At 48.0% G+C, this 25099-nt stretch overlaps 1 protein-coding gene across 1 annotated transcript in view; it reads right to left on the bottom strand.

Annotated features, from left to right (window-relative positions):
• Positions 1 to 25099, bottom strand: part of LOC126527090 (calcium-activated chloride channel regulator 1-like) — a 108392-nt gene that overhangs the window by 5656 nt on the left and 77637 nt on the right. Inside the window, exons 16-19 of the mRNA XM_055068550.1 lie at positions 22736 to 22873; positions 21632 to 21758; positions 13434 to 13745; positions 11310 to 11448 (exon numbers count right to left, since the gene is read on the bottom strand). Of these exons, the coding sequence (XP_054924525.1) occupies positions 11310 to 11448; positions 13434 to 13745; positions 21632 to 21758; positions 22736 to 22873 (716 nt within the window). The remainder of the gene's footprint in view (positions 1 to 11309; positions 11449 to 13433; positions 13746 to 21631; positions 21759 to 22735; positions 22874 to 25099) is intronic.

The raw sequence follows: 25099 nt of genomic DNA, 5'->3' as shown, positions 1-25099 counted from the left end.
ACGGCACTTCCGTTTGTGTGTGTTAACTTGCGGCAAAAAACATTTCTTTTAGCAAGCACCAACTAGGCCAACAAGCAGTTCTGTTGCACCATGGTATACGGGATGTCGTTGTCGCGAATATTACCCTCATGTCCTTTTTAATAATTTGCGTGTACAGATTATGTCCTTGAATGGACGCAAAGCTGTGACAGAGTAACTTTTTGAAGTTTACTGTATCCAAACCTGTGATTATTTCAGTCTTGCTTTACAGTTCTGTCACGTCTCCTGCTGCCGGATACTAGTCTCTAGTCGTGGTTTGGCTTAAGTAGGCCCGTTTCTATATTTTGATTCGTGTCTAATATATATAATGAATCGTTACATATTTTTGTTTTAATTATTTATAACCCATTAGCCAATATTTCAAGCTTTGGTTACTTTTGACCACATGGTTTTGGTGCTTGCCGTCAGCTCGACTACCTTCTCGCGAGTTTCGAAGCCAACACACTAGACATCATAGTTGCTGCATAATATGACAATAATTGTTGAAATTTCCATGAAATACTCATACCTTGCACTCGAGGTAATATGAAATATTCTCAACACGCACGCACCCAAATATATATATATATATATATATATATATATGAGATCTTGAATTGACCGATAAGATTTGAAGGAGGGGTGGTCGGAGCGCCCCAGTCCAGGACGCCACTGGCCTCTGTCGCCTGCCTGACCTGGCCAATTAAGGACTTTTGTCCTGCCTAGTCGGAACGGGACAGCTGCGTCTGCCACTGCTCCGTTGTGTTATTGCTATTTCGCCTATGAGGGCGCTTAATGAACTCCCGGGTTACATGTATTAGGCTGGGTATCCCACCAAACCAAAGGCAGTTCGGCCCTTTAGCGAGTGAGATACATGACGTTTAGCAATTTTAGATCGAGAAATACCCCATTGTGTATTTTGCGCCAGTAGGCGGCCCCTTCCCCAATAAGTTGTAGGTGAGGCGGCGGTTATTTCCTGCAGACTGCGCGTTGATGACCAAGGATATCTTCGGCGTTTAAATTGGTGAGATTTTTTGAGGGATAGTGGGGGGGCGGGTGTTTAGGGTTAGGTGAGGACATCATCAAACAAAACAAAATACACTATACTGATGGGCGACTTCAATGCCAGGGTTGGCAAGAAGCAGGCTGGAGACAAGACAGTGGGGGAATATGGCATAGGCTCTAGGAATAGCAGGGGAGAGTTATTAGTAGAGTTTGCAGAACAGAATAATATGCGGATAATGAATACCTTCTTACGCAAGCGGGATAGTTGAAAGTGGACGTGGAGGAGCCCGAATGGCGAGACTAGAAATGAAATAGACTTTATACTCAGCGCTAACCCTGGCATCATACAAGATGTAGACATGCTCGGCAAGGTGCGCTGCAGTGACCATAGGATGGTAAGAACTCGAATTAGCCTTGACTTGAGGAGGGAACGGAAGAAACTGGTACATAAGAAGCCGATCAATGAGTTAGCGGTAAGAGGGAAACTAGAGGAATTCCGGATCAAGCTACAGAACAGGTATTCGACTTTAACCCAAGAAGAGGACCATAGTGTTGAAGCAATGAACGACAATCTTATGGGCATCATTAAGGAGTGCGCAATAGAAGTCGGTGGTAACTCCGTTAGACAGGATACCAGTAAGCTATCGCAGGAGACGAAAGATCTGATCAAGAAACGCCAATGTATGAAAGCCTCTAATCCTACAGCTACAATAGAACCGGCAGAGCTTTCTGAGTTAATCAACAAGCGTAAGACAGCTGACATAAGGAAGTATAATATGGATAGAATTAAACATGCTCTCAGGAACGGAGGAAGCCCAAAAGCAGTGAAGAAGAAACTAGGAATAGGTAACAATCAGGTGTATGCGTTAAGAGATAAAGCCGGCAATATCATTACTAATATGGATGAGATAGTTCAAGTGGCTGAGGAGTCTTTTCCTGCGAAGTCAGAACGGATGAGCGGCGCCTCCCACTGCTCCATTGTGTTATTGCTATTTCGCCTATCAGGGCACTTAGTGCACTCCCAGGTTACATGTATTAGGCTGGGTATGCCACCGCACCAAGGGCAGTTCGGCCCTTAAGCGAGTGGGATACATGGCCTTTAGCATTTTTAGATTGATGAATACCCAATTCTGTATTTTGCGCCAGCCGGCGGCCTCTTCCCCACTAACTTGTAGGTGAGGCCGCGGGTATTTCCTGCGGACTCCGCGTTGATGACCAAAGATATCTTAGGCGTTTAAATTGGTGAGATTTTGTGAGGGATAGTGGGGGGGTATAGGGTTAGAAGAGGACGACATCGATCTGTTTGTAGACAATTGAGCTAACACGTTAGCCTGTTTGTTCTTTTGTACCCCCGTGTGTCCCTGGCACCAGAGTAGGTGACGACGGTGGTTGAACAATTTAGGGATTTTCGCGAGGCTAGCAGTAGTCACATGCCCCTTGAGAAACATGCGAATTGTCTCTCGGGGGGTCCGTGACCACGACCGAGGCCTCTTGCGAACGCTGCGCGTGAGCGACCATGATCGCCACTGCTAACGTTGAAGTCCGAGGTGGGGGATCCCGGCTTGGCCGACGCGGTTATTTGCTGCTGGCAGGTCGCGTTCACGACTGCCAGGGCGTACTTCCTTTGGTAGCGCTGCCCGGTCGCCTCTTCATACGCAGCTGCATCCGTGTAGTACATATTGTACCTAGGGTTATTAGAGTACAACGATTGAATATGTTGTGCGCGTACTTTGTGCCTTTCCTTGTTGCATTCGGGATGCATGTTCTTGGGAATTGTAACTACTGTAATTTTGTATATCACCGAAGGAGGGAGAAGTACGGCCTGTTCGTTGAGATAAATGGGGTATGCTTGGATATTAAGTCAAAGCAATGTTGCTCTACCAATTTTAGTGACGCTGAGGCTCTGTCACATGAGAATGGCTTGCCTGAGTTCTTAGAAAGTATTGCGTACTCCCAAAGCTAGCATGCGCTCCCTGGAAGTAGATTTAGGCAAGTCCAGAGCCGGCTTGAAAGTGGTTCAAATTATCGTGTTGGCCTGCCTTTCCTTCTCCCTGATCAGAATTTGGTTACATGAGTCGACTAATCCCTAATGCCTGTACGAGCCTTACGGTGTCTCGTCTTCTCGCGTGCCCACCTTTCGATACGTCACTCGACGTATCATTTGGACTATCTTGTCGGTTGCGAATGTGAGGGTTTTGAGTGTCTGTGCTGCTCTTCCGTCGTTCCGAAGCCACAGATCCAGGACTCGCATCGTGGGTACCTCTTAAACCGTGAGGCCCTCAACCCCGATGTTGATCGACCCTCTGGATGTGTAGCCTTTCGCGTGTATCCGGATGGCGTCGGATTTTTCGGGTGCGCAGATCAAGTTGCCACTAGGGAACCGTAGCGAGTGGACGTGTGTCACGTCGGCCTGTCTTCCTGCAGTGATTTCTAGCGGCAAATGGTGTGGGATTGACCAGAGGTGGTTAAAATCGTCAATGGGAATTGAGAGGACTCTGCGGACACCAGCGTTTTGTCCGTAAGGGAATTTTTCGCCAGTTCAGAGACAAAAGTGTTCCAGCCGTGATACCGACGCGCTAACCCTAACGCCGGCCACTAGGCCTAACGAGGGCTAAGGCTTACTGAGGCCCCCGGTGCCGCCGCGTTAGCCGTGCGGCAGACAACAGGTGGTATGAATATCACCGTGCAAGGTCGCAGCGCCGAAAAGGGCGAGCTCGACGCCACATATTGGATCACGGTACTCAACAAATGCAACCTCGAGGAGAAATTGGCACGGAAAGCCAAGCTCGCCTCACAAGAGGTGAAAGTGATAGACACCCTACCACCATCACCGAAGCGTGACGGCAAACAGCAAGCGGAGAAATCGATCGCTTTGAACCAAGTCAAGCTTCCCGAGAATGGCTGGAGAATCATTTTCCGCCCCAAGGGAGGCATGGTAGTCAAACAGTCCGATGGACCGACCCTGACCGAATCCATACATGTAACTGCGAAGGTTGAATGGAACAAGGCGGGCCAGCTCGTCAAGTACGAGAAGCAAGCAATTTTTGTCTTCTTCTCCCCCAGCACGGAGGCAAGAGACAAGCTCCTATGCCTCACACACCTGGACATTGAAGGGAAAGTGCAGGGGATGACCGTTCACCTGGCAGTACCCGACGACTTCTCGACAGGAGTGATACAAGGAATAGGGCTCAACACCTCACTGCAAAAGATCAAGCAGGCGATAGCAGAACATGAGGAGATTACCAAGGTACTAGAGATCAGACGACTAGGACAGAGCAAGACCATCATGCTCACATTCACCACCAAGGAAAGGAGGTACCGAGGAAAATCAAATGCCTAGGTGCCATCCTGAACTGTTACTTGTACAAGAAAAAAGTACTACGTATGCTATAAGTGCGGAGACCTGGGACACTGATCCGACGTATCCGAGAGCAAGGAGGAGAAGTGCAGGGGCTGCGGCGTCCCCAACCCAACCGAGGGACACGACTGCAACTCCACCTGCAAGCTGTGCGGCCAGCCGCACCCCACCGGCGACAGAATCTGCTAGAAAATCTACAGAACCCCATACATCGTTAAGAAACGACAATGGGAGAAGCTCCAGCAACAGGAGGAGAAGAAGAAACTTCGAGAATATCGCAGCAGGCGGGACGAGAGCAAAACGCGGGGCACGAGCAAGGAGCGACTCCTGCCCACATCCTTCCCGAGGCAGGCCTCCACCACCCCTTCCAAGAAGCAAGGGGCACCACCCACCAAAAAGGTAGGTTGGAAGCGGGGAATTCCCATGATTCAGACACAGTGAGGGATCTCAAAGAGCAAATGAAACAACAACACGAAATGCTGAAACAGCAACAGGAGCGATAGAAGCTTTACCAGGAGCAAACACAAGCTCAGATGCAGGAGCTCTGCAATCAGGTGATCGAGCTGCAAACGGAGAACATTGAGCTCAAAGTTCAACTCAGACGACCTTCAGCGCATCAGGAGGCCATGGACGATAAGTCATCCCAAACCGAGCCAGAGGCGGCTGTACCGCCAAAGGAAAAGCGAGTTAAAAAGACAGATTCGGGCCTTGAGAAGGCCGAGGGCAGGGTAGACAAACTTGAGGTAGACATGCAGCAACTCAAAAAGGTAGTACAACAGGTGGCTATAGCTACCAAGCGTAACGCGGAGAGGGTAGACCAACTCTGAGCCCAGCTCAGCCAACTAGTCACCCCAGTGGGAACTACAATGGACGAACTCGCAGAACAGCAAAGGCAAATCCTTCCGCGGTTGAATCATGGCAAGACTCAACACTAGGGCAAACACAATATGGCATTGGAACTGTAGGGGCTTCAAAAAAAAAAAAAAAAAAAGGAACGTTCTCCTAGCCTACCTTGCGAGACGCGATAACTTCACGCTGCAAGAGTGTGGAAAAAACACTAAACTGAGCGGATACAAAATGTACCCAGGCCGGTCGCCAAACACTCAGACTGCTACTCTGGTGAAGAGAAATATCACCATCATGCAGCATGAAGTAGGATGCACGCAGATTGACTACGTGTTAACGGAGATTATACCACAGAGGAGGAAAGAACGCAGCCTGCTAGTCCTGAACGTCTACAGCTCTCTTAAACTAAGGAAAGGCTGTGGTTTCAGGAAGCTCTTTGCCAAAGCGCAAGCACTGGCACAAGGGCAACAGCGTCTCGTAATAGTAGGGGATTTTAATACGCCACACCAAGCATGGGGATACAACCACTTCCAGATAAAGAGGAGGGAATCATGGGACGCCGTGATACAGTGCAATTTAACACTCCTCCACGATCCACTCGCAGCGACCAGGCAGAGGAACAGCGTGTCATACGACACCACCCCGACCTGGCAATGATCGGAGCGGACGTTGAGGTTACATGGCACAACACGAGAGAAAAGCAGTGATCACAGAATTATAGGGATCGTTGTCCAAAACGGGGTCAAAAGGAAACGTGATAGGAAAACACTCAAATACATCAACTGGCAATCCTTCCGCGACAACGGAGGGGGTTGCGGGGAGATCCCCGACATAGCTGAATGGACCAACGGCATCAAGCAGGCGTGCAAAGAGGCTGATGAGGAAATAGAATTAGATGAGGAATAAGTCTGTGTTGATAGCCAAATGACACAAATGGGGCAAAAGAAAGAAGATGCAGAAACCGAGCTCTTCTAAAAAAGGGACAACTGTAACCTGAGAAGGATCATAGCAGCTCTCAACAAGAAAATTGAGAGCCATGCCCAAACACTAAACAGACAACACTGGAACGACATCTACGATAGACTAGACGAGCGATTAAGCTCCGTCACCACCTGGAAGCCATTGAGACACCTCCTGGACCCAGACAACACCAAAGCTGAGACCAGGAGAAAAATGCGAAGACTAACACACAATTTCCAGGGGTCGGAAAAGGATATGATCAACCAGATAAAAGAGATGTACATAGGAGAAACAAACACCGAAACATTCCCCGACTATAGCGGCGAAAACAACGAGAAACTAGACCAACCAATCACCATAAGAGAGGTCCAAGCTGCCGTAAACAAGCTCAGAGAAAAAACCGCGGCTGGCCCAGATGGGGTCAGCAACAATATGCTTAGAAATCTAGATGACAACTCCCTCCAGCAACTAACGGCATTCATGCAAAAAGGTTGGGAGCGGAGGGAGATACCCGGGATGGGGAAGAAAGCAAATCTAGTCCTCATCCCCAAACCAGGGAAAGAACTCAAACGTGAGAACCATAGGCCAATATCGTCAACCTCCTGTATAGGCACGCTCATGGAGAACGTCACAGAGAACAGGCTCAACGGATACCAGAAAAGTAAGAAACATTGGATTCAGACAGCAACTATCTGTCTATTGCTGTATTGCTGTCTGAATCCAACTAGTTGGATTCAGACAGCAACTATCTAGAAACGACGTCATGCTACAGCTCAAAGAACAAGTATTGGAAAGGAAGACTAGCGACTCGAGAATCATAGTGGGACTGGACGTCAGCAAAGTGTTTGACGACGTCAAAGCCCAAGCGATCCTGACACACCTCAATCGCCCAAATGTAAGAAGCAAGCTATACATCTATATCAAAAGCTTCCTAACGGACCGAATGGTGAACACAGAAATCGGGGGCACAATAAGCGAAAACATTAAGCTAGGCAACAAAGGAGCACCGCAGGGATCGGTGCTATCCCCTACCCTTCTTAACATTGCAATGATCGGGCATCCAGAAAAATTGAGAAAGCTAAAAGGCCTCTGCCACGATCTCTACGCTGACGACCTTACCCTATGGGTCGACAGAGGTGGAAGTGGTGGCCAAATAGAAGGCACCCTACAAAGCGTAATTTGGGAAGTGCAAAGCTATCTGAGACCAATAGGGCTAAAATGCTCACTGTAAAAATCGGCGATACTAAGCCATGACCAACCAAACTTGCAGGCTTCTCGAGAGGATAGCAAACAATAACGCGGGGATGAAGGAGGCGAACCTAATTAAACTTGTCCACTCTTTCATCATTTGCCGAATCACCTACGCTATCTCGTACCTAAAGACAACTGAAGCAGAGAGAGACAGGGTAGACATCCTCATCGGGAAAGGTGTCAAAACCACCCTAGGTTTACCACCGTGCGCATCAACCGAGACGATCCTCAACCTGGAATGAGCAAAGAGCAAGGCGCAACAGACCAGGACAGAAGATGAACACAAACGACTTCACAACACAAACTTCTTCTGTCCTGGTCTATTGCGCCTTGCTCTTTACTCATTCAAGCATGAACCAACTAGCGCAAGCAACAGTTTTACCTCAACCTAGGAGTGTCAAACACCTTAGAGGAAATATGCGAGGCGAAACTCACGGCACAATATCTCAGACTAACTGGCAGCAAAACGGGCAGATTCATCCTTAGGAAACTGGGATACCAGAGCCCAAAATCGCTAGAGGGGATAACCGCCATCCCCAAAGAAATTGCCAACAGGTTAATAATACCCCCCATTCCAAGAAACGTGCACCCCATGCACAACCAGGAACGCAGGAGAAGCAGAGTCTAAAGACTCTAAAGCTCCCTTCCCCCAAAACAAGCGGTAGTGTACACCGATGTGGCATGGTACCCAGAAGGGCACTACGCTGCAGTAGTAGTGAGTGACAAAGGCGAGCTAATCTCGAGCTGTAGCGTGAGACACTCTTCACCACAGGAGGCAGAGATCGCGGCGATTGCCTGGCAATCACAAACCCATCAACCAGAATAATTATCACCGATTCTAAAACTGCAATCAAAGCCTATGACACCGGTTAAGGTGTCCAAAGAGGCCGGCAAAATTCTGCAAGCAGGCAAGGAGAACGTACCCAACGACCTAATTAGAATAATATGGGCGCCCACCCGTAGTAGACTCACAGGGAACGAGATCACCAACAAGGTCGCAGAGGACTCACACACCGGGTCCCAGCGCAGGCAGACTACTCCCTGTCCAAAAAGCGAGACTTAACCACGTACCGAGAAATTCTCGAACACTATCGAATGGCCAGGAGAATCCCCCCCCCCCATAGATCTCTCACAAAGAAGGAAGAAGTAATCTGACGAAAACTACAGACGGGAACCTTCCCAAATTCTTATATCCTACACAAATGGCATCCTGAGGGGCACTCTTCCAAATGCAAAAACTGTGAAGGCATAGCGACCCTAAAGCACATGTTCTGGGCTTGCCCAGTGGTAAACGGTCTACATGGGAAGAAAGAATCATGGGAATCCTCCCTCCATAGCCAGGAGGAACAAGCCCAAAAACAAGTCATCGGTCAAACCCAGGCCGCCGCCGGAAGCCAACTGATTCCGGCCCACGTCTACGGAGGAGGTAGACGGTGAAAGGGGGAGCTGCGTCTCACCCCGATCACCCATACTCTGTGACGGGTGCAAATAAAGTCCTTTCTCTCTCTCTCTCTCTCTGTCTTTCGGGCGCGCACTTCAGCCCGCTCCTTCGGCAGAATTTCTCCACCGCTAATACCGTTGCTTGAAGCATGCTCTTTATCCCCTAGGGAACCTCTACTCGATTCTCAACGTAGCAATTCTGTTTTCAGTAATGAAATTTATTTACCTGTTATCAGCCGAAGGTGTCTTCTACAATAACATTGAGCAACGCTCGGAGTTAGCTAGACCGATGTGGCTTTCTTGCTGAGCCTCCGGGGGCTGGAGAGTGAAACGGGGTGAAACTTGTATTCTTTTATCACTTGTGATGTATCGTCTACTTGCTTTCAATTGATTTAGAGGATTGTATTGGTAACTTGAGTTCGGCATTTGCAAGCATGCTAGTAACAGTGCATACATCAGATTACATATAGGTCGTGTGGCATTTGAAATTGTTGGGACGTTAAGACTCTCGGAGTATCTCTATTTGTACAATGTCATCGGAACCTCAAATTAATGATTTATTTAGTAAATAATTAAAATGTGTTGGTGTACTTGCAAAAATGCGTTCCTTTCTTTCAGTTTCGGCAAGATAACACATATAAAAGCTTGCTTTTATGGCACGTAAATTATTGTTTGTTAGTATCGGGAACACAACGACAACCAAAATTATTGAAATAAACAGACTTCGAAAGAAAGCGATTAGATTTATAGATAATGTGGACTACTATGCACATACCGGTGAATTGTTTAAACGGTTTAACATTGTCCATCTTCACAAACCTTACCAGCATTAGCTAGCTATAAGACTCAAGCTATCACTGTTTGTTAGGAATAGCGCCTTTTTGAATATCGTGGCAACACCGTGGCGGCTTGGGCTAGTCGGTTCATAGTCGACAGGAGAACAGCGCGAAAACACGAACAAGAAGGGGCACACACACCAGCACTGACTGACGACTGAATTCTTTTTTTAAGAAACAAACACACATATATACCTAAAGGAAACAAAGGTACACCACTCGCTTGACCAAATCATGAACAAGACACCGATTAGATTTCCCCAGAATTATTGCTGTTAAGATATGTTCGTTCTGCCTCAGTTAAGGCCAAAGAAGGAGTGCTGACGCAACGCGTACCATTCGCTGCGATAGCAGCATCCTCAAAGATTTCGCGTGCACAAGAGTCATTGTAGCGTTTGTGAATCGTGTACCGGAAAAAGTAAGGCTCCTTTGTACGGCACACGTCAAAAAAAATTAGGTTATGGGGTTTAACGTAGTAAAACCACTTTCTGATTATGAGGCACGCCGTAGTGGAGGACTCCGGGAAGGGAATATTTCTACGTATACTTTGTGTAGTATCGATATTCATGCATACTGTGACTTGCATTCTGTAAAACTGTTTTCATGCTTTGTTTAGTTTTTGAGAAATATTATTGTGTAACATCATTATTTCGCACATTTATTCTTAATGTTCATGGTGTTCAACGAACTCGCCATTGTGCCCTCGTTGAGTTCTGTGAATCGGGAGCGTTGGGTTCTCCTCAAGCGTCACTTTTATCCCGAACCTACCCTCATCTTTTAGATGACAATAAACTTGAATTTGAATTTGAATAGGAGGGCTACTTGGACGACGAAGCACAATAAGCAACTACACCTAGCACTGACTTGCCGTTGACATTGTCTACTTTATACGTTGATGGGGTTTACGTCGCAATGCAACACGAAGGCTACGAGAGACGCTGTGTGGGGTGGTTGCGGATTTATTTTTCCCAAACGAGGGGTTTTCTAACGCATACCCGAAATCTTTGTACCCGAGCGTTATTCCATCACAACGAGCGCCCATAGCGCGCTTCTCCAGCTCACAACACCAAGTGGGGCTGCCAATATCGAATGATTGTGCTGGTATACCGAGGTTCACTGCGGATGTTTTTATCCAGGTTATTCTAGACGGTTCGCAGAGGGAAGGATATAGCTGAATCTTGTCGCTGGACTTGGGCTGGAAGCTCATATAAGCACAGTTACGGAGAGGTTGCCAGAAAAGACCCAACTTGACATTGTGGTGTGCATGTGCTGTAGCGTATAAACGACTTTCGATGCTTTTACGTAAAGGTTACTTACACTGCGGGTGCACGCAGTACTGTTTCTACCAACTTCTCTGATTAATTGCGTAGAACAATAATATTAGGAAACCTATCATAAATGTGGGATCGGTGGGTGCAGGGCAGGCATAGTTAGAAATCTTTCGTGAACGTGCCTTTTTCAGGAACTGAACAAAATGGAGCGAAAGCGACGATTACAGCAACAGTTAACCCGATGCACTTCCCGAGGCATAGTCAGCTCAGTTTACCCTAATTTTGTCTGCACCCGTTGAAGAGTAAAACGTGAGCATTGTATACCTGCCGGAGATGAGGGCTGTCATTCCTAGCTTGCCTTCTATTTCCAGGAGCACCTCTTCGCGTCCCTTGCCTCTGCCGGTGGAAAGCACATCCCACAAGTTCCTGCCGTCCACGTCACCAAGGTCTTTAGGATCGCCACCTTGTAAGTAAAGAGAAGAGGATGTCAGTGAGCATGGATGGGCAGATGAAGGCACCTGGCTGCTTAGGTGACTCCTGGCGAGTGCCGATGTAGTTTTCTTTGCAAGGACCGTTTCTCTGCTATGTGAACTGAGGCCGGCTAGAGGGCATAGAATGAGCCAATATGAAAAATGTGCGGGGAAGGGCAAGCTGCCTGAGCTGTACAAGTAATGGTATGTTCTACTGTTCTCTACGGAATTCCGACTCAGCTTGGATCGATGCGGAGCTCTCTCGCGACTGGACGCCAGAAAGGGCTTGTCCCAGCTGGACTGCCCAGCTCCCAGAGCCATCGGAGCAGCCACATTATCTATTCTCCGTCATGTCTCGGTCGCGCTCTGAAAGGGTAAATGTGGGAATGCCTCCGAGCGCTCTAAGCCGGAGATGAACCAGGCGAATGAACCAGGCGAATATGTGCCGAGAACTCGATTTCAACCAGCCAAATATAAACAGCGCCACGCGAATGTTCTAGAGCTCTAAAAGGCGGCCAGTCGAATGTGCCATACGTTAATGGACGCAACCATTGAGTTTCATAGTTACTAGAGGGAACTGTAGCGCTAGTGTCTACGGGAGGTGCAAGCATGGCGGTTCAGCAAGAACGGAATTAATTAGTAGCATAGGGATGTGCCTAAACTTCGTGCGTCTAGATGAACCAGGCGAATGAACCAGGCGAATATGTGCCGAGAACTCGATTTCAACCAGCCAAATATAAACAGCGCCACGCGAATGTTCTAGAGCTCTAAAAGGCGGCCAGTCGAATGTGCCATACGTTAATGGACGCAACCATTGAGTTTCATAGTTACTAGAGGGAACTGTAGCGCTAGTGTCTACGGGAGGTGCAAGCATGGCGGTTCAGCAAGAACGGAATTAATTAGTAGCATAGGGATGTGCCTAAACTTCGTGCGTCTGGCTTTAAACGGCTTGGTGACTTTAGAAACTCATCATTTTCATGAAAATATTGCGCTGTACATAATTAATGAAGCATTATTAAAATTGTCCGATGGCAGGATTGCAGAATTTAGCTCAGAAGCACGATATTGAAGTCATTACGCCACGGATGCATGGACAAGCGTAACCATTGGAATTAGGATGCGTGTTCACAGAGTCCTATTGCGCTCTGCATTGTTTTAAAAGAAAGGTATAGATTGTTTCAAAATGTAGCCTAATGAAGGCTGAGAATGGATAATAAGCGAAGCCACAAGAACACAAGAACAACTGAAGCCACCGGGAAGAACATCAGGCAAATCCGTGTGCTACCCATCATTCCTATGGTGGCTGAACGATCGCAGCGCCATAGTTTCCTGTAGTAAGTATTGTATGGAACTCTATGGATGCTACTTATCGTGAGCACTGAAGAAACAAAGCTGAGCCTCCTTCAGCGCGCTTGCGCAGTGCCTCCGTCGCTATTTCTTGGATACGAGAAGGTTACCTTGGCAAGCTCACGACACTTGTGGATTGTGGAGGCCACCTTTTATAAAACTGCGAATAATAAAGCTCTCTTCTACTGGTAAAGAGGAGTAATGCGTTTCTGAGGCGGGTTATTTGCGATGTTATGAAGTGCCTCAGTGTAACTTCAAACAAACCGCCTAGACACGAAGGTTTCGTTCTCTGTATACCGTCATAAAAGAACCTCGTAAAAGACATCGTGCAGTAGCAGTACAATTACAACCTAAAGAGGCGACGGCGGAGGCGATCATGTTCTGTAATGCTTTGGGCAGATAACCGGTGTTGTCTTTCAGTAGCACAGTGGTTGCCCAGAGCAAGGAAACGCAGCGGGGGCATCTGCTGGGTGGGATGATATTATGAAGTTTGGGGTTAATAGAATTACCCATGTCCTGCGTCAGCAAACACAAGACATGGGTAAACAGAGGAGAGGTCTTCGTTCCGCAGCACGCGGTGACGATGACGGCGATGGCATTTCGCCAAGTTCGTGCGCTGTATACGCGATACCTGCGGCTGCGTATAGCGTGGGCGCCCAGTCGGAGATGTGCACCACTTGCTGCGACGGGGCTCGGGGCAAGCTTCCACTGAGGCGTCCGGACCACAGCACCGCCGGCGTCCGCACGCCCCCTTCCCACACTTCCTGCTTGACCCCGCGGAGGGGCCAGTTGGAGCCAGCGTTGGTGTACTCGAAGGCTGACGAGGCCAGTGGCGCGCCGCCGTTATCGCTGGTGAACACCACCAGGCTGTCGGCGAGCATGCCGCGAGACTGCAGCGCGGCCAACAGTTCCCCGACGGAACGGTCCATGACCTCGTAAGCGCCTGCAAAGAGAACGTGCGCACATTCAGGGTGGCTCAATCTGTCTGCCCGCCGTCGTCCATATTTCTTTGCAATACTGTGCTAACTTGGGGTGGTTTTTAGTTGTCTGAAGAAAACGAGTGACAGCGCTGGACAACGGGACGTGACTGAGACAGACAGCGCTTAAGCATCTTATAAGCAGCAGCGCTTCGACGTCTTAGTCACGTCCCGTTGTCCAGCGCTGTACACCCGTTTTATTCAGCCATATTTATCTTCTTGTTCCGCTTCTTGACCATTTTCTGCACACACTTCACTTGTTGTAACGACCACATAGTCGTCTAAAGCGAGCAACTTCAGCAGTTTTACCTCTCGTAACTGTGCTGTAGTAGTGTGCATGCTCTTGTTTACTATTTGTTAGATCCGCTAACGTGTCAAATCCCGCGCACGCTCGCTAGGCCAAGTGCCGGGCCTTTCGCTGCCCAACTTGTGGAACCTGCAGCGGAACGCGTAGACATTTGCTAGTGCAGTACCCACCCTTCAACAGCGCTCGAGCATTGCTGCGCAGTAACTTCAGTACTGCTTAGCCTTTCTCTAACCTTAATTGTTTACTGAGCTTTTCCGAAAGACTGAGCTTGAAGTCTGCGCTATATTCACACAGCTGTCTCGAATCTTCGCCAACACTACACGACACTCATCTGTATAGTGATGCGCCCTCTTTCTCCGAGTAGTAGACGGCGAACAAATGAAGCCTGACCCCGCAACCAACGTTTCGATCCTTGCCGAGACATTGAGTGCTGGTTGTTTCCCTTGTTTGGTCACTGTTGGTCACCTGGAGTCGCCACCATCCAGTGACCCCTTTGATTTGTTTGAATCCTAATGACAGTCTTTGTTCTCATATGTCGTGGTAGCCTAATCTCTTTTTAATGACAAAAATGCAAAATAATGACAATCTACCGAAACACTACTCACGGTGCTACCCCTGTTTATTCGATCACAAATTTTGAGTTGTCCTCTGTCAGTTCATACAAGTATCTAGGTGTCCACATGGACAACAATATCTCATGAAGTACGCAAATTAACAACGTGATTAGCAGTGCCAACCACATTCTCGGTATTCCGGTTCGGAATTTTTCTTTAACGCCCCTTTCCCTCAAGCTGCTTCTTTTTGAAAACATTATTCAGACCAAAAATCTAGTGCGCTTCTTCAGCTGGGACCCCCACACCTTTACACAGGTATCCACACTCGAATCCATCCGGAATCGTTCATTTCGGTTTATTGTTGCCAGCTATTCTCGTACCGCCAGTCTTACTGCAAGAAAATCATCTCTTGATCTCCTTATATTTCCTAACAGACGAAAACTAGCCCATTTATGTCTTTTTCATAACGGCTTCCCTACCACCTTTGAGCTGAAGCACACCTTGTTTTTCCACCTTCCTGCGTTTTATCTCCTGTTTGCCGTCGTTTAAAAGTTCAACTGCCATTCTGCCAGACCAACCTGTACTACCATTCGTTCATGACGAAGACGTCCACTGAACTTAATCACCTCACCGCCTGATTATACTTCATTCAAGACTGCCATTTTGAACACGCTATTTACTCCTTCATGAAAATCTACAGTGGACGCATCACGTAAGTTATATTAGACGTGGCATAGCACAATTAATAGGTATGCTGAATAAGCATCGCACGCTGTTACTTTTAAAACTTAAACGTCAGTTGTACTTTTCTACTATTCATTCTGCATTGCACTATTCTCTACTTATCTGGGGCGTCACTTCTAAAGCTAACTTGGAAACTCTATTCCGAATGCAGAAAAAGTGTGTTCATATTATTCATAACCTATCGATGTACGAACATACCTCTGAGTACTTTCACCAGGACAGCATTTTGAGTGTCACTAGTCTATATAAACAAAAGTTATCCGAAAAAGCATTTTTCGAATTCATAAGTAATCGTGAGAACTTTTTCTCTATATACACTAATACCACAAGTAATTACACCTTAAGATCTAGGAACCTTATTAAGGTAAAAAGCAGAACAAACTACGGCAATCAGCTTTTACAGTGGCAGGTTCCTAATTTACTTAATGATGAGCATGCTTTATTTGATATCATGCAAGATTCCTCAACCATTTCAACATTCAGAAAGAAATAGAAACTGTATTTCCTCGACAATTGACACCTGTTTTTTCTAATTGATTTTTCCCTTTTTCGACCGATATGCAATTTCATGCGTTGCAAGACTTTCTTTTTTTCCATTTGGCTTTTGGCTTTCTGCATCTTTCTGTACCTACTTTATTTCTTCATGTGGATTATTTATACTTATTGTGCTGGATTGATTTATTCTATGAATAATTGTGTCATTCGTATATATACATGTATATATAAGTATGTATATATGTGTATATATATATATATATATATATATATATATATATATATATATATATTGCACTGTTTGCTGTGTTCGTGGCGCCAGGGGCCTAGTCAGGCGTGTATAATCTCGCTTGTTGCTCCGGCGTCATGACAATCTTGTATTGTCAAAATCGTAATAAACTTCAAACTCCCATTCAGTGTAGCGCTGTAATGGCATTGTCAGCATCTTAAATAAATAAATAAATAAATAAATAAATAAATAAATAAATAAATAAATAACCTATAGCCCTTTCTAGCGGCGAGGAGGAACATAGAACTGGGAGCAATTTATCAGCTTCGCCACTGCGCTATTAGCAATGCTATGTGGGGACAGCCTTACTTTCGAGCGCCGGCACTCAGCGGTAGCGGTGCCATTGCGAATTACTGTGAATTTAACATGCTTCTTTTTCGGCTGCAAAAGTACGTTTCGAAAGCCAGAGATACCCGCAAGCGAACACCTTCAACCGTGGCGCCCGTTTCAGCTATTTCAGCTCATAGGTCGTTCTTCAATTTGACGTCGTGCAGGGTCCAAATTAGCAAGTGTTTACAGTGCAGCTTGTGGGATTCTCACCCGTGCTCTTGGGACAAAGGAACGACAACACAGTAGTGCAAACAATCACAAGGGCATTTATTGCACCTTTCGTAGACCATGCCTGCTAGCCGAGTTGCCATCCACAAAACATGCCGATGGGCGCGCCACAAATCGCAGAAGTCCGGCTCACCGTGACCGGATAACGAGCGAATATGTTCGCCCCATGCTGGACACCAACGCCTGGTCGCTCGCGCGTACGGTCACGCGAACGGTGGCGCGTTCGAATGGTCGTGTTCGTCCATTCCGGGGTAGGCTTCGCGAGACGGTCTCGCAGAAGCATGGATCGGCGCGCGCGCGCCGAGCGTCCGCGCCGCTCGCCGAACCCGAGCTAAAGAGGAAGAGCTTTCTCATTTTTGCGCCCTAGTAACTCCGCCGTTAGGTGGCGTTAGCAGAGCAACACTTGCGCCATCTCTCGTACTACCCTGCAAGCATTCCGACCGCCGCAGTAAAGCCACGCGGCGAAGCCGGATTACAGGAGACGGGAGCTATGGGAGAAAACAACACATCAGGGGAGGCGTGAGAGTCGCGCATCCCCACATCCCCACAAGCTGCACGCGTATCTTTTGAAGTGCAGGCGCTGTCTGGGTTAGTTGGTGACAAATGGCTCATGCGGCGCTCGGGAACAGTGACGCGCAGAAGGAAACATGATGTGCTACTTTTGCGTCCTTGCTCTTCAGCGCTGCAAACGCAGTGACGTATTCGCAAATGTGCCCGCCGGTCCAATGCACAGGCGGGCCTGCGTCACACGATTTTCGCATGCAGCCGCATACGCGTGCACCGGAAATGCTTCGACGCATGCGTGAGAAGCAGTCGGATGTACTGAGTTAATGAGGAAACTATAATTGGCTTCTAACACATTTTTTTTATTTAACGAGCGGAAGGTGCGTGTGCATGGACGGGTATGCGAGGGGTATGGCGGGGGAGTGTCTTGAGTTCTTTGAATGTGCAGTCAGCATGTAAGCTGTGCAAATCCCTCTGGCGCCCGTTAACGTTTTTCTCACTGTCTAAACTACAGCCCGAAAAAGTATTAACTCAAAACAATGTCACTAACGCATTTACTCCAGCAAGGACGTTACCGCCACGGCACTGGGAGATTGTAGAATGTGACACGTCATTTGTAGAAGCCTCGAAGTGCGCTCCACACGAACACGTTCGAGTGCTCTTTCTAGAACGGCAGGCGAAGTACTCATGCATGGAATTTTGCACAGATGCATGAAAGTCACATGCGGGCGTGTCCTACACCGCAGTTGGACCACCAGTTTTGGAATCAGATGTCGTACACGCTACAACCAGCATCTTTACGGTTGATGCCTGTGCGTCATTTGCGACTGCAAAGCACATTATGCAACTCAATTTACAGAAGGTAATTATATTTGCAGACTCATTAAGCGTAGCTAAGGCTTTAATATCTCTACTAAAGAACAGAAATCCTGCAGTACTTGAACTTTCTTCGCTTCTGTGCCCTAGCTATGCAGCTGAACAACGTACCGTGATAAGCTGGGTTGCTGGCCATAGGGATGTTATGTGTTTGCCGATAAACTAGCTACATTCATAGTAAAGAGAACTCGCAACACTCTTGTAGCTGTCGTGGCAATAGCTTTGAAATATTACCTGCGGAGAAAACTGAAAAGCTGTGGGCAACACCTCTGGGATGTTGAAACATCTAACAAGCTTCGCCTAATCAAACCAAAGTTATTCATCCAGCCATTGTTAAGAACGGCCTGCTGAGGTGCCAACATGCAAAGTTTTGCGAGCCAGGTGCGACAGCGGCGTCGACATTTCCTGCAAAGCCACCGTCATTCTCTAGCCAAACGGCGCCACTAAGTCTGCTGTGTGCGGAGGACAATACGCCGCGTCCGCGACTCTTCATCGCGGGATTGCCGAGATTAGTTCGACGAACCAGGCTTTGTCACGGAACACGCCACCGCCCACCTGGTCTTCCGTGAGCGGGGGAGTTCCCGAGGGAATGTATCTGGCAGCAACGTCCCACGCGCCTTTCAGGACGCAAGACAATGGAGAACCGGCGGCCACGCTGCGAATGTCAGCTTGGGGAAATAAGAGGCGCCTCCTTTGGTCAAGACGTAAGCCCCGAGTTCTGCGAAGCCCGTCTCACCTCGGTGGGGGCAGTGAAACCAGTGCGTATGTGCGTGTGTAAGCCCTCGCGCTCAAAGGCGGCTCGGCTACGGTGACTAATCGAATGTTTCCTTCACCTAGAGATCTAGGGAGCACGGAGTGTTTATAAACAGCTGTTTGTTGGGTGCTAGGGTGTGCTCGTGAGCTGTGTGCTCGTGCTCGACAAGCAGTGTGTTTGGAGCTTCATGCTCGCATGCTCTATGCTTCGTCTTGCGGGCTCCATTTGGGAGTCACGCTAGACTGTCGAATGTATCTCTTGTTCTAATGTAAAAATATGTAAATAAACCCTGTACGCCTAGTTCCTCCCAAGTTCCTCCATACGACCTCCAACTCTTACAACCCTTACAACTGACCCGCCGTGGTTGCTCAGTGGCTATGGTGTTGGGCTGCTGAGCACGAGGTCGCGGGACCGAATCCCGGCCACAGCGGCTGCATTTCGATGGGGGCGAAATGCGAAAACACCCGTGTACTTAGATTTAGGTGCACGCTAAAGAACCCCAGGCGGTCGAAATTTCCGGAGTCCTCCACTACGACGGGCCTCATTATCAGAAAGTGGTTTTGGCACGTAAAACCCCATAATTTAATTTTAACCCTTACAACTGGTGGCAGCGGCGAGATCGTCCGACAACTCCGACACCATCAACAAGAAAATCACGAAAGGTCAATGTCCCCTTAACTCGGCCGATCAATACGACACACGTACGGCACACACACACCCACTTGTCAACCGATGTAATGTAGTGAGAGGTTGACCGACATCCACGTCTTATTGGAGTGCCAAGGAACAGACGCTGAAAGAAAAAAAAAAAACCACTTCCCTCTGGCTTACAGACAACGTTTCCCTCTGCATCCAGCAATGTTTCTTGGTAAGGAACCACTGTTCAACACGAAAACTGTATTAGAGTTTTTTTCAGTGAAATCGGCTTGTTACAGGTTATCAGCCCTAAGAATTCGTAGCGCGGCCTCTCTTGATTAGCCGCTGTTGCGGGGGTAGCGTTTGGTACAGCGCACGCCTCCAGGCCGTTACTCTCGAAGGGCCCTGATGAGGCAGTAGAGTTTCTGATAGCTCACATTTTAGTGTATCACCTCTTCATGGCATATCTTTTTTTTTTACGTGTAACATGTCAGTATACGCCCCGTGCATCACTGTGACAGCGTTATTTAAACGTGTATTTTACGCCTTTTACGGCGAATGTTTTGAGGCAACTTTACAGCCGCGTTACGTGTACCACCTGACATTGACCACTACGCCGAATACACCATCTCACTGTATGGCGCTCTTTTGCCTTCCGTGGCCATTGCGCCACAAAACCCCATCAATCGTCATCACGTTCGGTGCGAAACCACGCCGGGCTGCGCGGAAGTGCGGGCGCCGTAGTGATCCGACCAACAGATCTAATCGCGGTGCACACCGTCGCGGCGACGTTGCCCGAGTTATCTCGTCCGAGTATTCTGCTCTAGCGTTGCGAGCAGTTATTGCAAGCCGTTGCAAGCAGCAAGCAATTAGACTGTGAGGATCGGTCCTCCACTACGTTTGCCTACGGCTAGCCCATGTGCAGTTTTTGAGAGCCGACACGTATGCTGGTCGTGGCTTGAGGAATTATTCTGCTTTATTGGACGCATTTCGGGCGGCTGCGCACCACGGAGATGTGACGAGCCATAGCGCGCCGAGGAGGAGGCAACTAGCAGAAGAGAACGTCGCTACGCGTTTAAATGCGCTGACTGCGATACGGTGTATATTGTTGTCACCGTTAGTGAAGCTTCACGGAAAGGAAGTTCTGCGGTATCCGAATAGTACGCGCGTATGCGTGCGGCTAGATCGTTGACCTGGCCCACGTGCGACCATGAGCGGTTTGATGTGCGCGAATGCGTACGTTCTTCTGTCGCGCCTGATTCACTTTTGCACCATGCCCGCCAAGCTTAACTCCCTTGCGCCCTTCCGGCGTACAGATAATATAGCTGCGGTGAGGAGGGTTCGTCCCTCAGTTACTCGCAGCATACGCTTCTTTCCAATCCTTCCGCATCACTATTTTGCGCACGTCTCACTAATGCATCGTCCACTGCCAAAAGCAGGAACAATGCACAGCGGCCACTGACCTGCAAGGCGTTTACCGTACGTACTCTGAAGCACAGCGGTTTCAGTCTGTGATGACATTTTAGCAGGAACCCACCGATGACGGGAAACATATTCCCAGATGGTGGTGGCAACAAGTTTAGTAAAATTCTGCTCAGGTAAGATCTGGCAGGCCCGAGTCCTAGAATTCCCAGATGTCTTTTCGTTCGCGGCGTGGTATGTGATGTATACGTGTTACCCGCGCTCGTTTCACGCTTTTTACTTTTCTAGTCCCACCTGGCCACAACAGCAACCGGGAGAACATGTTCTAGCTAATACGGCGGCACACATCACGGAGGCTAACGCAAGCCTGCACATACGGCACCCTTTACCATGGTACTAGATCTACGTACGGAGCAGCACACACGTGAGCAGGCAACACCATGACAAAACCGCCTTTGCGCCCCGACAAACATGGGCGCTACAGCAAGAAATACCGCGTGATTTCATCCACACTTTTCTCCTAGCGCGTGAACAGGACAGGGCCTCTCCTAAATTTTTTTCCTTCCTCTGTGCTCCATAAAGAGGTGTATAGCTCAGTTGGTAGAACGACCACTGTAACGTTACTGGATGTTCTGTAGTGAGGGTGCTCACGCACGATATCGCGCCAAAAGAAATATCCTCCATGGTTAGAAAAAAAAAAAAAAAAAACTCACCCGCCAAAACAGTTCTGTTGTAGTTTGCGATGTACGTGAAGTGGTCCACGTTCTCCTTGGGCGCCTCTGCGGTGCAGTAGCTGCAAGCGGTGTGACCGGCTTCGTGGCTCATGTATAGGAACAGGGGCTGTAGAATAACAACAATAGGTGATGTCATTTGCTTCAGCACTTGCCGCCAAATGTTTGAAGGAAAACGAAAAAAAAAAGGAAGAGAACGCTTTGTGATGTTTGTTCTTTCATTATGTGCTTCTTGTAACGCTTTTCCTGCGTCCATGTTAGCCTATGCGTGTCTGTATTTCAGATGCTATAATCGTTTGACTCGATTTCGAGCAAGGGCCATTTTACAAACTCGTTTTTAAATCAATTTACAGCTAAGCATAGCCTCCTATCACTTTTTGGATATTACTACATACACCTCGAGTTGCATGCCTTGCTGATATTCCTGGGTTTTTATTTGAAAGCATCATCTCTCTCCAGTCTGCGGAGGTACATACAAGACTCTTCCATAAGAGCATCTTTTTGTTTGGCGTTTAGACTCCTGCTACTTACGATGACGACCTGTGTGATATTGAGACCACCACTACTGCAATGTCCAATCACAACCTTTACTTACTCATGAGGCTTGTCACGTATGGGTCCTGGACCGCATTGCGGCATAAGTTTGAAAGTTGAAAAGGAGCCCGAAATAACACATCACAAAGGTCCTTTTTTGTCCCTGTTATTCGTATTCGTTTTTCACCACCAAAAATGCACAGCAACTATTCCAACAGCGCATCTTACTATTGTTTACTTTGAAGCCATGCATTGAGAGGCCGCGAACAAGTTGAAGACGCACTGAACCGCTTTTCTCACGTACTGATGAACAGTCGGCGAACAACTGAAGCCTCAACTCAGAGTCAACGTTTCTACAAGGGGGCTTGAACTCGTTGGCGCCGTGTGACAAAAGGACATGTCTTCGGGAATTGCCCTCGTCAAAACGTCGGCTCCGGGTGTGACCTCTTTTAGTCGTCTACTAGCGATCAATACAAGTCTCTGTCTTCATGCGATTCTTTTGCCTTTTTGTGATTTGCTGGAAAAAAGGAAAGCTCCGAACTGTAGGTTCACCTTTCGAACGTCATGTTCGGCGATGATTCGCTTGGCCTCGTCAGTGAACGCGTTCGTCGAGTAGGTGCCGTTGAGGTCGGTGGCAGCTTGCGTTGAATGACCGACGTTGCGCCAAAAGTCCAAGCCGCAGTGTCCGTTCTGCGTCGACATGTACCATTAATCGGTGGTCTGGCCTATGATACCACAATACGTTCTTTGCTCAGGCGCATAGCACAACACATCCCCCCCCATCCCGCTCCCATGTGTAGGGTAGCAAACCGGTTGAGCTAGACTGGTTAACCTCCCGCCTTTCCTTCTCCACTTTTTTCTTCCTTCCTTCCTTGCTCAAGGTGTGTGTGTGCACAAACGCTGCACGTGTGGCACAGCTAAGGATAAATACTCCACAACTACACTGTTGCTTAGACTGTTCGTATATATGACTCCCACTTGTGAAGAGCACTAAGCGCACTCCACTGGTTTGCTGTCTGATACTTTGCCTTGCGCTACACTCATCTCCTAATCATTCAGATGACCCACCGCTGTAGCTTAGTGGGCATGGTGTTGCGCTGCTGAGCTCGAATTAGCTGGTTCGATCCCGACCGCGCGGCAGCATTTAGTGGGGGGAGAATTGCAAAAACTCGCAGTTTCGCCCGAAAGGGGAAGCATTGACTGCGATAGCAAATTAATAGACAGCTATACAAAGTAATGATAGTGGTTTTATCAGCCGTATAAATTTGGAACGTTGACGTACTAAATGAATTAACCAGCACGGTGTCTGCTCGCAGAAGCAAACATGAACACATAACACTCGATGAGCGCGGACACTCGCTGTCCAAGCGCTGATGTGAGCAAGCTCGGTACCAGCAGCGAGCGAACGGACCTTCGTGCCGTCCGTCGCTTCAACGCAAGAGCGGCCAGAACACAGCGAGCACAAAGGTATGAGCCGTCTGCAGAGATCCCTTATGAGATCGCGCGCCGCCCTGCAATGTACGCAACTTGTTGCTGTAATGGAAGCCACCCCCTCTCTCCCGCGCTACCTCCCCGCTTTCCTGCATATATGGCGCGCGAGATTGAGTCGCGATTGTCAGTTCCCCTTGCGTCCGGTCGCGAAATTCACAGTTGCTGCCAGAGCACCATGCCTAGTTTGCCGAATGTGTTCGACCTATGGCTTCGTGCTTCAAGTTGAGGACACTGACACAATAGGTGGTCATTGTTCTCCTCGCAGCCGGAGACATCATGTGCAATTAGTGCTGAATAAGCTTTCGTGAAGGCAACTCCCAACCATAACCGACACAGAAGAGACGCTTCGCGTCGGTGCAGTCCGGCTGGAGGTCCGAGTTGCAGCGAAGCGTTTATTTGGTTTTTGCAGTCTGGTGCACCTTGTGAGTGCGGTATTTCACTCAACTAACGAGAGTGTGCGTGCTAGAATGGGAAGTTGTCAATAAATATACAAAGTAACAGTAGGAAGAAACGTATCGATTTAAGCACCCTTCTTTATTGATGTAATTTATTGGCCAATAGAAGCAGTGTATGGGCTTCTGCTATATTACGAAACAAAACGGCGAGAAAGGAGTGAGGAGCAGGCTTCTGTTGAAAAGAGAAACTCGAGATTTTGCAGCGTTTCGCACCATTGAAGTTCATGGCAAGGGTAACGAAAGCGATCGAAAAACAGTGGTAGCTGTCATATCACTGTGAGGACGAAATTCGATTAGCAGGGCTTTGTTGCTATTCCCTAGTTTAGCTGTCTGTTCTGATGCTGTTAGGCCTAGCAAAAGACGGCACCATTGCTGTCAGACAAAATTATTTGACTTTTAGTACAAGATGGTGCCATAAAATTTAGTCTTGTCCTTGGATTGAAGATGCAGAACGTTGTGAATCTAGAGGGGCGATTTCGCATGCATCCACGTGAACGGCCAATACGACACTGTGCAAAACTGTCAGCTTATCGTATTTGTAGAAAACTGGTGTACGATGACAACTACAAAAATAACCTTGCAGACAAATGCACATCATAACAGGCCAGCCACATTGCTGTTCGTTATCAGTACCGTACGGATAACTTCAGATTCCGCTTGCGAGCTCCATGCGCCTCTCACAACTGTAAAATTTGACTGAAATGTGCGCAGCAGCGTGTGCTGTCAGCGGATTATGTTTTTCATCAAGCCCGAAGGGTGGTTCAGGAGCCTTTTAATGTTCATTGGATACGTTGGACGGTTCCGTAACATGGCATAAAGTCGACACACCATGCCTCTCACTTTTGAAGGACGTGACTAAATAAGGAGATGCTGGCACTAAGAGAGATCGCCACAACATTACACATAATAAACATAAATATATCACATATAATAGGACATTACGAAGACAAAAGGAACATCCCGCAAAAAG

This window comes from Dermacentor andersoni, chromosome 9, assembly GCF_023375885.2.
Source record: "Dermacentor andersoni chromosome 9, qqDerAnde1_hic_scaffold, whole genome shotgun sequence".
NCBI classification, from domain to species: Eukaryota; Metazoa; Arthropoda; class Arachnida; order Ixodida; family Ixodidae; genus Dermacentor; species Dermacentor andersoni.
This window is presented reverse-complemented; position numbering and strand designations above follow the sequence as displayed.